At 36.6% G+C, this 14,012-nt stretch overlaps 3 protein-coding genes across 4 annotated transcripts; all 3 read left to right on the plus strand.

Annotated features, from left to right (window-relative positions):
- The first annotated feature begins 261 nt into the window (after positions 1 to 261).
- On the plus strand, positions 262 to 4,995 carry LOC137715509 (uncharacterized WD repeat-containing protein C2A9.03-like). Its single transcript, XM_068454858.1, has 10 exons — positions 262 to 476; positions 1,705 to 1,855; positions 2,052 to 2,219; positions 2,342 to 2,428; positions 2,674 to 2,808; positions 2,885 to 2,995; positions 3,419 to 3,510; positions 3,600 to 3,705; positions 3,978 to 4,064; positions 4,161 to 4,995. The coding sequence occupies exons 2-10, from the start codon at positions 1,727 to 1,729 to the stop codon at positions 4,572 to 4,574; spliced, it is 1,329 nt and encodes a 442-aa protein (XP_068310959.1). The 5' UTR covers positions 262 to 476; positions 1,705 to 1,726; the 3' UTR covers positions 4,575 to 4,995.
- Positions 4,996 to 5,657: 662 nt separating this feature from the next.
- LOC137715403 (photosystem I reaction center subunit V, chloroplastic-like) lies at positions 5,658 to 6,367 on the plus strand. Its single transcript, XM_068454723.1, has one exon. It carries the CDS (start codon positions 5,767 to 5,769, stop codon positions 6,256 to 6,258), a length of 492 nt encoding a protein of 163 aa, XP_068310824.1. The 5' UTR covers positions 5,658 to 5,766; the 3' UTR covers positions 6,259 to 6,367.
- Positions 6,368 to 8,662: 2,295 nt separating this feature from the next.
- Positions 8,663 to 12,832, plus strand: LOC137716040 (high mobility group B protein 10-like). Of its 2 annotated transcripts, none has more exons than XM_068455430.1 (6): positions 8,663 to 8,971; positions 10,646 to 10,724; positions 10,937 to 11,099; positions 11,196 to 11,273; positions 11,813 to 12,168; positions 12,417 to 12,832. In XM_068455430.1, the coding sequence occupies exons 1-6, from the start codon at positions 8,730 to 8,732 to the stop codon at positions 12,504 to 12,506; spliced, it is 1,008 nt and encodes a 335-aa protein (XP_068311531.1). In that variant the 5' UTR covers positions 8,663 to 8,729; the 3' UTR covers positions 12,507 to 12,832. The 2 variants fall into 2 exon arrangements, with proteins under 2 accessions (XP_068311531.1, XP_068311532.1); XM_068455431.1 differs by having other exon boundaries at positions 11,196 to 11,267.
- Positions 12,833 to 14,012: the final 1,180 nt, after the last annotated feature.

The raw sequence follows: 14,012 nt of genomic DNA on the forward strand, positions 1-14,012 counted from the left end.
TCCAACGTTTAACAAGAAATCATAATCCAACATTCAACATATAATCCAACATTTATGCTGCTTCACGTTTTTAGCTTCTTTTTTTTTCAAAACTCATTTTTGCTATTTAACGTTTTCAATTTTTTTCCACTAAAACCTGTAAAAATAAGTTATTTTTAAATATTTACTAAATATTTTTTTAAGCTCGGTTTTGGTTTTTTTTTTTTTTTACCTATTTTTTATAAAAAGCCATCGGTACCAAACCAACACGTAAGTTTCCACTCAACCTTTGTCTTTCGCTCGACAATCCGAAAACACCAGTCGGTAGAGAGAAAATAATATTACGCACTCTCTCTCACCTCTCTCTCTCCCCTCTCTTCTCCCTGGATCTGAACTTCTTCTTGACTAGGGTTTGAGATTTCAGTTTCTCAATTCGGGATTTCCAGATCCGAAGAGCTGCTCCTTCCGAGCTTCTCAATTCCCAGAACAAACGAAAGGTAAAATTTTCAATTTTTCTTCTTTTTTGCGTGAATTTCAATTACCAATTGTGACTTTTTTGGGGTTTTTTCTGACTGGTGTCTTTTGATTATTCTGTTGTTGTTTTCCCCCAATTTCCCTTTCTTTTTTGTATATTTGATTGGGGGTTAGGGTAAATTTGTGGATTGGTACGTGCAACTGTTCCAGAGTTTCATATTTTATTTTATTTTAATTAGTGTATGTTCTTGTTTGATTTCTGAGCACATACAAAGTGGGATTTTTCACCTCTTTTAATTCCAATTAGTGTTTTGGTTTTTATTTGTAATTTTTGTATTGTCTAATGTATATGTAAATTAAATATATGCCCGTAGTCAAGTTGCTACAACTCTGGAAAATTATGAATTTCATTTGCATTTCACGTGCAATGTTGGTGAGGGGAATAAAGGGAAAAGCTTAATAATGAGCAAAACTTTGTCAAATTGAACCCTTTTATACGAGGAAGCATTTTCCTATGATTATACTTTACCGATTGATGCTGCCAAAATTAAAGTTTTAATTTTTCGGTGTTAAGAATAATTTGGTTACGCTGGTATATTCTCCTATGAGCTACTTTTGATGGTGTCATCATATCTGATTTAATCCTCTCAAAGATTACGAAAGGAATGCATGGTTGGGTGCTTGACTGTTGGCTTTGATAGCGAAGTTATGACCCTTTGCAGCTTCATTGTTGGGCAAAACTTGTATTGCTACAACTGTGGCGTTTTATGATATTGAATTTCCAAGCATGGCAACTCAGTGACATATATATTGTAGTCGAGCACATGCTCGACCTAGTTGTTTTCATTCTTCATTCTTATTGTGTGAATATCGGTCTAGTTGTTATGGTTTTCCTGATTCTTTTCTTCTCTGCCTTTTATTTTAATCAGGTTTTTGGAGTTTATATTAGTTTCTAATTTTTATTGCCTAATGCACGTGTTAATTAAATATATTCCTTCAAAAAAGTTGCTCCAACCATGGGTATATCACGAATTTCATTTTCATGTTTTATCTTAATATCTGTTCATAGTTAGCAATGACACAACAACATGAGTAGTTTATACCTTTGTTTGTTTTGTTATTTAATTATCTTATTTAGTAAGTTAGAATTTTGACCTGTTCACATCTTGGTTTTTGCAATATACGTTGATCGTTGGTATTGTTTTGTATGCTGATTCTTAAGTAACTGGCTTGAATCTTTGTTGGTGCTAGTTGTGGCATTGTTGGGAAGAATATGTCCCATTACGCTGGTTATGTGGAGGATGAATACGAAATGGAAGATGTAGATGATGATATGGATGATGAGTTTCACGGTAGAGAAATGGGCGGCTCAGATTCCGATGTTGATGAATATGACTACTTGGTTTGTGATATGCTAACATGTCTTACTAGATATGTCAAATATTCACAGCTTCAAGAAACTATTCATGTCTAACACTATTTTATGATATGGCTTTTGGGCATTCAAACAACTCAAAGTTTGTATGAGCATTTCACATTTCATGATCACTGTAGTTAGTTCTGTATATAGCTGGGACTAATGTATGAATCTCATGCAGAATAGTAAAGTAGCTGATACAACTGCTGCTCAAGCAAGAAAAGGAAAAGACATCCAAGGTATTCCATGGGATAGACTTAGCATTACTAGAGAGAAATACCGACAGACTAGGTTAGAACAATACAAGAATTATGAGAATATCCCTAATTCTGGAGAAGGATCAGGGAAGGTAAATAACTACTGTTTTTCCACATTTTTTATTCGTTATCCAAATTTTTAATTGATGCTGAAGTGTCAATTTCAACTTAGAAGAGTAACTTGATGATGATTTTTTTCCTCCTCGGTAAATAGGATTGCAAAGATACAAAGAAAGGATCTGTATATTATGAGTTCAGACGAAATGCTAGATCGGTGAAATCAACCATTCTTCATTTTCAGGTGTGCTGGGTGCGAGCTATCCTTTGTTCTTATTGGCTATTTTCTGCGCATGTGAACTTTGGATGAAATTTTCTCACTCGCATATCATAGAACTGATAGGACTTATATTTGCTAACTTGACTTATAACTTGGGGTCAACTTTTGCATGCAATGCCCTTAAACAATTTGACAGACACTGAATTATAATGTAGCCCTTTGATGTCTCTTATTTGACTGAGATGTTTTATCTTTGCTTGGTAATGCAGTTGCGTAACTTGGTCTGGGCTACTTCCAAGCATGACGTCTATCTGATGTCACATTTTTCCATCGTTCATTGGTCTTCCTTAAGTTGCACAAAGTCTGAGGTTCTCAACGTTTCTGGACATGTGACACCATCGGAGGTAAGCGTTTTTAGATAACTTTTGTTCGACAGCCAAGTCTTCATTGGAAACTGATATTTCTATTCTTCCCATGTAGAAACATCCTGGAAGTCTCTTGGAGGGGTTTACACAGACTCAAGTTAGTACTCTTGCTGTAAAAGATAAGTTGCTGGTTGCTGGAGGATTCCAGGGTGAACTTATTTGCAAGGTGAGTTGCAAATAATTCAGTTTACTAAGTAAGAAAATAAATGAATGAGCATTTATTGCACTTCTCTTGTGCTTATGTTGTCAACATTGCTTGGTTTGCGCTTATCAGTTGTGACATTGTACATGGTTCACTTGCACCGTAGGGGTGGTGCCGAAACACACATGTTATTTATCCTTTGCTTTAGCTATATGGGTGCTACTTCATACCAGATGGATCTTCTGGATGAACTTTAAGTTTTAACTTTGAATGTTGTGGTATCAGTGTGTATTAAACCTTTGATACTTGACTACATCCTGTATAAGCATTCTGTCATTCGGCTGTCTCTACAAGATCCCTTTTAGTTTCATTTTTCTCTCTTTGAAGAACTAATAAAGAGAAACGCTCAATGCTGACAGATTTATCTTATCTTTGACTGCTCTGCAGCATCTTGATCGTCCAGGAGTTAGCTTTTGCTCGAGGACAACTTATGACGATAATGCGATAACAAATGCTGTTGAGATTTATGACAGTCCCAGGTACTTGGTTTTTTCATGAGGTTGGGGTTTCTCATTTCCAAATTCGAATCATGAACCTATAACTGATATAGTCCCCTTGAATTTCGCAGTGGGGCAGTTCACTTTACAGCCTCTAATAATGACTGTGGAGTCAGAGACTTTGACATGGAGAAATTTCAGCTTACTAAGCATTTCCGGTATCCTTGGCCTGTGAATGTGAGTCTCCTGCAGCTTTTTTGGAAATGACTGGATGTTTATCTCATTACATTTGCTGACATTTCTTTCATGGAGGGTTCTATATTTTTGGTCCTGCAAGTGATATATGATAGTTGGCAGCTATTTTTCAACTGCAAATTTGCAAACTACCTCATTCCATCCAATGCTGATTTTTCATTGGGTCACGTTTCACATGTGGAAATCCAATAACTTAAATGCTTTCTCTAGTCAGTTTTGCTAAACTTCGATGCACCTCTATGCTTTGTTTGCAGCATACTTCTTTGAGTCCCGATGGTAAACTTCTTGTGATTGTTGGAGACAATCCAGAAGGGATTTTGGTAAACTCTCAAACTGGAAAGGTATATATCTCAGACTTTGTCAATTGACTTTCTCGTGATGTTTATTCCTTGAGCTAGGAAAGGAAGTGTGATGATTTGTATGAGTTTCTTTTGCAGACGGTAATGTCTTTAAGTGGGCACTTGGATTTCTCCTTTGCATCAGCATGGCATCCCGATGGTATGACCTTTGCTACTGGGAACCAGGACAAAACCTGCCGGATTTGGGATGTTCGAAACCTTTCCAAGTCAGTTGCTGTTTTGAAGGGGAACCTTGGAGCTATTCGGTCAATCCGGTATACTTCTGATGGTCAGCATATGATGATGGCAGAGCCAGCAGACTTTGTGCACGTCTATGATGTGAAAAGTGGGTACGAGAAGGAACAGGAAATTGATTTCTTTGGCGAGATATCTGGCATATCATTCAGTCCGGACACGGAGTCACTTTTTATTGGAGTGTGGGATCGTACATACGGTAGTCTTCTTGAGTATGGCCGGAGCCGGAACTATGCTTACCTTGACTCTTTTATTTGACCGACTTCAATAAGCAAACTGCGAATGAGTGTTGGCGCTGCTCATTCCTCAGTGCGATTGCAGAGCCTAGTAACGTTTTTCTCGCAGTGGGAAGAGGTTGTGGATGTAAATGTAGTATTATGTGCAATAGTAGCTTTGTTGTTGGTGTTCCGTCCTTTTCTCCCCATAGAAAGTGTGTAAAAGGGAGGAATGTACAGAAGGCTAAGGCAATGGTGGTCGAAACAAATGGGGAAGAACCGGTGTGTCTTGGGGCGAAAGACATTGGCTGTTTTGCGTTTTTGAAATTTTACCTCAATGTGGGACTTGTTATGTGGGAAAGAAGCTACCAATCATCTTGTTGGATTCTTGGATCCCAAGTGATGAGTTTGATATAGAGTAAAACTTACTGTAATAATTCTACTAAACAAGTTTACTTTTGTTCCCTTGCCTTCTCTTTGTGGGTTCTATTTCTTTTATCAAATATAGAACCCTATTATCTTGGAAAATGATTTCTTGATGAGCTCCTTAAACGAATTCGATGCCAAATTAGGCTGTCTATTATGTGGTTCCGGTGAACTCTCCCTCCCTAGTGTAAAATATCGAAGTACAAAAAAAAGAAAAAAAGAAAGAAAGGAGAGTATTTGATGAACGAGAAAAATAACGCAAATTTGATATTGGTAGATATTATGTCAATTGGAAAATGGTCTGTTGACATTATGTCAATAGGCTGTTAACCAAGCGCACAATGATTGGATTTATCGACATTGTTGATATTTGAAGTGATTTGTACACATATTTTTCTCTTCATACACAACATCCTCTTTATTTATGATCTTTATATTGAACAAATCAAAATAGAATCAACATACAAAAATAAACAGAAATATTCAAGAGGAGAATGATTTCCCCATATTAACACCTCATATGATCTAAAAGTAGATATTTTTTCTTAGTCTATGCAGCAGCAGTCCTAAATTTACAAGCTGACTCACCATCCAAAAATCTGTAATCCAAAAGGAACCAATAAACCAGTGCCAACTCACCATCCAAAATCTTTCCCTCCCACTTTCCCATCCTCACAACCTCCACAGAACCAGTAGAGATATATCACCCCTTTCTCCACTACTCTACAAATCTCATCTCCTCCACAAAACCAACCTCCACTTTTCATCAAACTTCCACAGCCCAACACCCTCCTCCTCCACAACCAATAATGGCAGCCACCTCCTCCGCCCTGTTCTCAGCCCCGTCCATCTCCTCCACAGCCACAAGGCACCACCAAACCCTATCACCAACCCAAATCTCCTTCCAAGGCCTCAGACCCCTCACCAGGTCCACCCCTCCCACCAAGCTGGGTTTGCATGCACCCAGCACCAGGAGAAGTTCATGCGTCGTCAAAGCTGAGCTGAACCCATCACTGGTCATCAGCCTGAGCACCGGCCTCTCTCTCTTCCTTGGGAGGTTTGTTTTCTTCAACTTCCAGAGAGAGAATGTGGCCAAGCAAGGGTTGCCGGAGCAGAACGGGGTGACGCACTTTGAGGCTGGGGACACTAGGGCTAAGGAGTATGTGAGCCTCCTCAAGTCTAATGACCCTGTTGGGTTCAACATTGTGGATGTTTTGGCTTGGGGTTCTATCGGTCACATCGTGGCTTACTACATCTTGGCCACCTCTAGCAATGGCTATGATCCCAAGTTCTTTGAATAAATATTATCATTTTGAATTTAAATTTGAGTTGAATCCATATCATGTTGTTGTGAGGTCTCTCTCTTGTTTGTAATTTGTATAGCTTATCAATGAATCGCTAGTTTGGGAAGTTCTCATGCTTTTCTTTGTTTTTTTTTTAATTTTTTGTTTCGTGTTTCTTCCAAGTAACAACACTAGAGGCAGGACTAGCCAATTAAGTTCTTCGTTTTGAGTTTGAATGCATGTGTTTTGTTGGAATTTGGAATTTACTAGCTATTATTTCATGTTCTCAAGGGTATCCAAATCCATCATGCAATGCACTCCTTCAAATCTTTAGATTGAACACCCCCACACCCCCACCCCCCCACGACGATCCCCCCCCCCCCCCCGAGGCATCAACAACTATGACGAATTTGGGACATTCCTTATTTCATAGTTTTGGAGTACCATTCTTTTTCGGGTAAATTGTTGTTTGACCCATGAACGATTTTTTTGATAAATTAACCTCTTAAATTATTTAAAATCAGCCAATTAATCCTTTGTCGTTAGATTTTGTCCATTATTCTGTCAAATTCAAGGGCAAATTAGTCTTTTTGTCATCAATTCTTACACATCACTTATAACTACCAATAAAATTATGACATGTGGTGTGACATCCCACATCGCCCAAGGGAGTGATCCTTAAATGTATATTCTCACCCCTACCTAGCACGAGGTCTTTTGGGAGCTCACTGGCTTTAGATTCCATGGGAACTCCGAAGTTAAGCGAGTAGCACGCGAGAGCATTCCTAGGATGGGTGATCCATTGGGAAGTTCTTGTGTAAGTTTCCCAAAACCGTGAGGGAATGGTAAGCCCAAAGCGGACAATATCGTGCTATGGTGGTCGAGCGGGCCCGGGAAGTGATCCGCCCCGGGTTGAGATATGACATGTGGACACGTAATAAATGGTCGGTTATGCAAACGTTTGGTTTCTTTATGTTTCTTATTATGCTATGAGTTTTTGAATTATTTTGTGTCCACATGCCATTATTTTATTGGTTGTTATAACTGACAAGTAAGAATTGATGATAAAAAAGATTAATTTGCCCTTGAATTTGACGGAGTAGTGGACGAAATCTAACGACAAAGAGTTAATTGGCTGATTTTAAATAGTTCAGGGAGTTAATTTACCAAAAAATTAGTTTAAGGGATCAATTTCAACTAAAGTAATAATTTAAGGGGTCAAACCGCATTTTACCCTTCTTTTTCGGATACTTTTAATATGGTGATGCAACAAAATTAATTTGATTATGGATATGTTTTTTTATCGACAAAAATGTATTTTTAACTATTTTAATTTATGAGAAATGAGGATTGAATTTGGATGAAAATAAGCTATCACTTGACTAAATGACCTGACTTACATGTTTAAGCCAACATAAGCATAGTTTGTTCACTCAAATTAAAAGTTAGAAAAAAATACAGAAATCTACTAAATTCAGGCAAAATCGATGAACTTAAACATTTCATGAATGTAATCATCTAATTTTTGGAACTTTAGCACAATTTATATTATGATGAAATTCTTATCAGTTCATCAAAAATGCTACTCTTATCACATTTTTCATACCACGTTTATAACACTTCGTATTAGTAAGCCATATTTCTATTAAAAAAATGGTACAATTATGATATGTAGCATTTACTCATAAAAATCACATTCTATACTCCATCTTCTTTCTCTTTTACCCTTGGAACTTAATATGCTCTTCATATTTCTACTTTTATTAACAGAAAAAGGAGTAAAAGGAAAGGGTCCAAAATTTACAGAATCTTATTAATTTTAGCCAACAAAGGTACCAATCACGGCTTTGCCTTCCCAAATATGTGTTTTACCAAAGCCATCAGCCCATCCCAATTCTTCATCAACACTCAAAATATTTCTCTACACACGTTCAGTTAGTTAAAAACATTTTATTTAAAATCTAAGCTTTTGATTTCGAATCTTTATATCCATTTGTCTCCACTCTTGTGTAAATACAAGTTTAAATTTTCTTATCATAAATTTTGAATTAATTTATATTATCGTTTGTATCGACAACCAATAAATAAAGTCGCAATCTTTAATTATTAGGAAAGTATTCTAGGGCCTAGTCATATCCAATATCTTAGGGAAAGGATCCCCGTAGGATCCTCTTCGTGAGATCCGAGAGATCAAGCAATCACGGTCGTTCATTGTATATCATATGATTATAAATTCTTTTAAATTAAAAATTAAAAATTAAAAATAAATAGTATCTAACGAAAACTAAACGTACGATATACAATGAACAGTTGTGATTGCTTGATCTTTCGGATCTCTACCAAAAGGAACAGGTGAGGATCATTTTCCAATATCTTTATATAATCATATAATTTGACTAAAATAAAAAGGCTGGTCCGTTGCCTTCTGGTTATCTAGCATCTTAATCCATCCATCAAATCTTTACCCTCCCTTTTTTCTCTGTGACAAAATGTCTGAGGTCCCAACACAAAAAATTACAGAAAAGGAGAAGCCTTCTTCTTCCTCAGTCACTTCTGCTCACCAGCAACGACTCCTCTCTCTCCCCGCCAATGGGTCTTCTCTCTCATCCCCCGCCTCCGCCCCAAAGGCTTATCCTTCACCCACAGCAACGTATGAGGAAGTCGTTCAAAGCTCCGACCTTTTCTTGGAAAAGCTGAGGGAGTTTCACGATTCGTTCAGAACCAAATTCATGTACATTTTGGGTTTTGTCCCTTTTGTGAAAGATTTGATTTTTTATATTTGGGTCGTTTGGTGAATTGGGTTGTGTTTGTTTTGCTGTTTTGGGTCTTGATATGTTGGCAGAATTGGAAAATTATATGTTTGTATTGACATTGAATTTGCATGTTGCTACTTCAGTTGACTGGTTTGATCAATTCATGTAATTTGGCTCGGTTCGCTTTTCTTACAACTTAGATTTCGTTTTGTTGGGCTATTTGATGAATTGGGTTGTTTTTGTTTTGCTATTTTGGGTCTTAATATGTTGGAATAATTGGAAAATTATATATTTGTGTCGTGTTTTTATCTTTTCATTGCCTCACTTGGACTACTTGGATATAACGGAAGACATGACACAAAACTGAGCGTGGCGTTCTAGGATTCATATAGCCGATCCCGCTCAGGATAAGGCTTTATTGTTGTTGTGTTGCCTCACTTGATATACTTCCATTGTTTTTGCATGTTGCATACTTCAATTGACTGGTTTTAATCAAAACTATGTTGCCTATTCCTCGGTTTGAATTGATTGAATGGCGACTGACTGAAAAATTTAGACTGCGTTGTACACATTGTTTCGGGTATTTTTAGCAAATTCAGGATATTTTTTTTTGGGATTCTAGAAGTTCAGTTGAATGCTGATATCAAATTTATATCCCCTGTGGTGCCTCTCTCTATTTGATTTTGAGTTAGGGATGGTGGACAATGTGCAATCCCAAGATTTATCGCAATGCAATCCATCATTTCCACAGACCACTTATAATACTGGCTCACGTTATCCTTCTTTTTTCTTTGCCATTAGTAAGATTATTGTTTCTTACCAAGATCTGAGTTTGTCATTCACGAGAGATGCTTCATTCAAGAAAATTGGAATTTCCCAAATCTTCATTAGTCGTCGTTTCCTTTGCATAACTTTAATAAATGGGGATTTGATTTTCTTGGATGTCTACTTTTGAGCTGAAATTTTCCATGTATGCAGCATTACTACACTAAAAACAGCACCATGTCGTGGGGAAATTAGGGCTGTTTCCTTTTTAAGGATTTAAGAATTGCTAATTTATTTTAGTATGCTATCTTTTGATGTTGGTATTTTTTAGCTGTTATAACCTTATATTTCTTCATTCTTATTTTGTGGTCATGGAAACCTAGTTTCCATGTTGCGATATTAATGCGTCTTCAATTGCTTAGTTTATTGCTTATCCTTGTGAATTTGCATTTGGTTTTGATACCTTACAGAAGCATAAATAGGCTTTTTTGGTAACTAGGAAATGTTATCAGTGATGGTTGGTGAAATCCTGAAACTGGGTCATTTTGTGGGATGTCTGAAGGTATTTCTTCATTAGTATTGAAGTAGGGTAGTTTGAAGGATACAGTCTAAGGGGTGCAGAAATAAGCTGTTTATGAACGTGGACTTTGTCATGCCATGATTCTTTTTGTGCATCAGAAACCGTTCCTAAACTGCTGTGCTGATTGTATAACTTATTTCCTTTCATAGTTTTTAGGCATTGATGAAAACCTAGTTACGACGGCCTGACTTGAACAGGATCTGTCCTATAGGATCATATTTCTGAGTCCTTGAGTTCATGAAAATTTAGTGTAGAGTACAGAAAAAACGGAAAGTCCATGAGGATAAGATTAATGCTCTTTGTGCAGGATTCCTACTGTAGGAGGAAAAACTCTGGATCTACATCTCCTTTTTGTAGAAGTCACATGTCGTGACGGGCTTGAAAAGGTTAGTTCATTTTGCTTTTCTGTTTAATGGTTGTTTATATGAGATTCTTAAGCTGAGTTAAACTTATTGCCTATGTTAATCTTCATCCAAACTTATTGCCTATGTTAATCTTCATCCTTTTATTTTCTCCCTTATTTCGTGGAGCCATTCCAAAGTTCCTTTTTTATGTTTTGAATTTTATTTCACTTTAGATTCTCTTAAACTGGTTACAGGTGATTAGAGATCGCAAATGGAAGGAAGTGATTGCGGCCTTCAATTTCCCAACAACAATTACCAGTGCTTCGTTTGTCTTACGGAAGTACTACTTGTCTTTGCTGTATCACTTTGAGCAGGCCTATTATTTCCACAAAGAAGTTTATAGCATACCAGTGCTTGGTAATTGAAGACAGGGGTCCTTGTTGATTTTGTGTGTTGTTTCATTTATTTTATTGATTGGAAAAATATATGGTTTTCTTGTTTCCTTTTTTCCAGAGCCTCTAAGCAAGAACCTTTTCAATGGGTCAGCCACCATGGAGGAAGGTGCAAGTACAAACCAATTTCCAGGTCAGGGTAGGCTTAACCTCCATCTCGATGTTATGGTTCTAATAATGGTTGCGCCAAACTAGTTGTAGAAGTAGAACTATATAACTATGAGTATGTTTTCTCCTTGGTGTCTACATTAAACTGTAAGTTTCCAGAAAACCTTTTATTTGCAATCGTAGAGTATACCTCCTGCTGACAATTCTCAGAAGAAATCGTATGAAACAATTCTGTAACTTCTTAAAGTTAGATAGGTGAATTAAAAAAATTCCTTGCTAGTGGTCAAGCTTTTCTGATGGCCCTTTTGAGATATCTTCGGGAAAGTTGCAGTGAAGAAGATAAACAACATAGGAACTTCTATTAAGAAATATGGATGAACCACATTGTAAATTTTATTAGGGAATCCATCTTATAACTTTATGACTTGCTATGAGGCTTTTACTTTCGTCTTTCTTATTCAGTATCATTATTTCCTAGTTACTTGACCTTATTGATAGCATCTAGTTATTTGATCTGCAAGGCCATGAATTAATTGCAATATGGATATGTTTTCTCTATCTTATGTACAGAAAGCACAGAAGTGCAGCTTGGTTGTTCAATCATGGGAACCATTGATGGGAAATTTGACAGTGGATATCTGGCTACTGTCAACTTGGGTTCTGATGAACTGAAAGGTGTCTTGTATCATGCTCCTACATCTACATATGTTTCTCAGAGTTTTTCGGACATGCCTACTCGACAGAACCGAAAGAGATCCAGGTTGGCATTACGTGATCCCTTTCGGCCCAAGTCAAACAGGAGCGGTTACAATTTCTTCTTCGCTGAGAATTATGCCAGATTAAAACCTTTGTACTATGGGCAAGAGAGAGCCATCAGCAAAAAAATTGGGTATCTATGGAACAATCTCACAGAGGCCGAGAAACAGGTATACTGAGTTGGTGACAATTTTTTTTTTCTTCAGTTAGTCCTTTTTCGCCCGTAACGTCCCAAGCTAATTTCATCATCGTATATGTGTGTTCCGGTATAGATCTAAGGTTTGAGAAGAAGTTTCACATGCTTCGATAGAATTACTATTTTCATCTCCTTTTGTGTTGATTCTCAACACTTCTAACTTGCGTCATATTGGAAGTCTTCTTGAAGTGTTCATCATAACACTCCAGTGCTGCGGTGCAGGTTTATCAGGATAAAGGGATGAAGGACAAGGAGAGATACAGGACCGAACTGCTGGAATATAAATCTTCCTACAATCCTACACAGCAATAGCCTCCATGTTCGTTAGATAGGCAACTTGTTTCGTAGGCATCATTTTCCTCTCTTGTATGCCTTGTTGTAGTAGTCATCGTTGCCGGTATTTAACCTAGTTCGGTTTTCATTTTTCATTGGTAAGGTTACCCCTCAGTATGCCCCATCCGCAGAAAAAAATTGCGGAAGGGGTGAAAGGGGGCAGCTCTTTGTAACATCTGTTGAATTTGCCTTCACTTTGGATTAGTAGGATTCCATTGCAGTGACGATCTTTGATAGTTCTTGATATTCAATGTAACAATAGTAATTCCTGGAACTGCAGTCTAAAATCTAAGGGAGCTTATTTTCAGTCTTTAGCCTTCTACACATCCCTCACACATATTCCTGATATCGGATTGAATAAATCAAATAGAAAACACGGTTAGGATTAAACAAGTGTGTAGGAGGAGAAAAATTGGTTGTGATTTCCAAAATTTAAAGGTGGATTGAAAAGCACGGTTAGGATTAAATATGTATTGGACATTATGCAATGTTTACGAGCTCGTTTGAAAGTGCTTTTAAAATGAGTGAATGTGCTTTTGGTGAAATTTATTTGGGGTTCCAAAAGTACTTTAAATGCATTTTGGAAGAAGTATCAGATATGTGATTTTTTAAGAAAGCACTTAAAGAGTTTTTCCATTATTTACTTGGATTTTTACTAAATATTGGTTTTAAAAACATTTTAATAAAAATGATTTTCAGTCATTTCAAAAACATTTCCAACGACCCCTACAACACCTAACGGACGCAGATCACTACAATTGACTTTTGAGCTAGTTAGAATTATTTTTTATCTTGGGTTTCTATCTATTTTTAATCTCATCATCCAAGGGAATGTTAAACACAAAAAAAAAAAAAATGAATTACGCCACTATCTCAAATTTATTGGGTGATATTTTAACCTAATCTAAATTGCAAGGAGAGGATCAACTAATACTATAATTTAATGATATTTCTCCTTATTTATAAGTAAGATGTTTCATATTTGACTTACATAGATAGCAAGGGAGTATTGTAATTAAGTTAAGTTTGATACCTAATTAATGGTTGATCTAGCCTAGTCCCCCTCTCCTTAGAGTAAAATATATTGTAACAAAATTATAAAGAGAGGTAACCAAGTGGGATGAGGCAGTGCATTATCCTAGTCAACTTTGGCTAAGCCAAGTCCTACATTTTTTACTTTCAAATATGACTATTACTTGCTTTCTTAATCAACTAGAAATAAAACTATTGGCTTAGGAAATACATTTTAACGGAGACTTTTTACCTCTCATAACGTGGTAATACATATTTTACCTTAATTAATTAGTTCCCCTTCAAACAAACAAATTGTATACGTAAGTAATGATTTTCTTTTTGACACACTATATGATATTTTAATACAAACAGATAATACAATATGTGAATTGGAAAATTAGTGCTCTTAACCTCGTACATTGTACAACTAAGTTTAAAAAGCTAAACTATAGTTAGACGAAAGGCAGCTGC

This window comes from Pyrus communis, chromosome 14 (genome assembly GCF_963583255.1).
Source record: "Pyrus communis chromosome 14, drPyrComm1.1, whole genome shotgun sequence".
NCBI lineage: Eukaryota > Viridiplantae > Streptophyta > Magnoliopsida > Rosales > Rosaceae > Pyrus > Pyrus communis.

Bases quoted from the DNA above. Each gene is read 5' to 3' on its own strand.
- LOC137716040 (XM_068455430.1), top strand. From the start codon at position 8,730: ATGTCTGAGGTCCCAACACAAAAAATTACAGAAAAGGAGAAGCCTTCT. The intron at 8,972-10,645 runs GTACATTTTGGG...CTCTTTGTGCAG, and splicing joins TCGTTCAGAACCAAATTCAT to GATTCCTACTGTAGGAGGAA. The intron at 10,725-10,936 runs GTTAGTTCATTT...AACTGGTTACAG, and splicing joins GTCGTGACGGGCTTGAAAAG to GTGATTAGAGATCGCAAATG.
- LOC137715403 (XM_068454723.1), top strand. From the start codon at position 5,767: ATGGCAGCCACCTCCTCCGCCCTGTTCTCAGCCCCGTCCATCTCCTCC.
- LOC137715509 (XM_068454858.1), top strand. From the start codon at position 1,727: ATGTCCCATTACGCTGGTTATGTGGAGGATGAATACGAAATGGAAGAT. The intron at 2,220-2,341 runs GTAAATAACTAC...CTCGGTAAATAG, and splicing joins CTGGAGAAGGATCAGGGAAG to GATTGCAAAGATACAAAGAA. The intron at 4,065-4,160 runs GTATATATCTCA...TTTCTTTTGCAG, and splicing joins TAAACTCTCAAACTGGAAAG to ACGGTAATGTCTTTAAGTGG.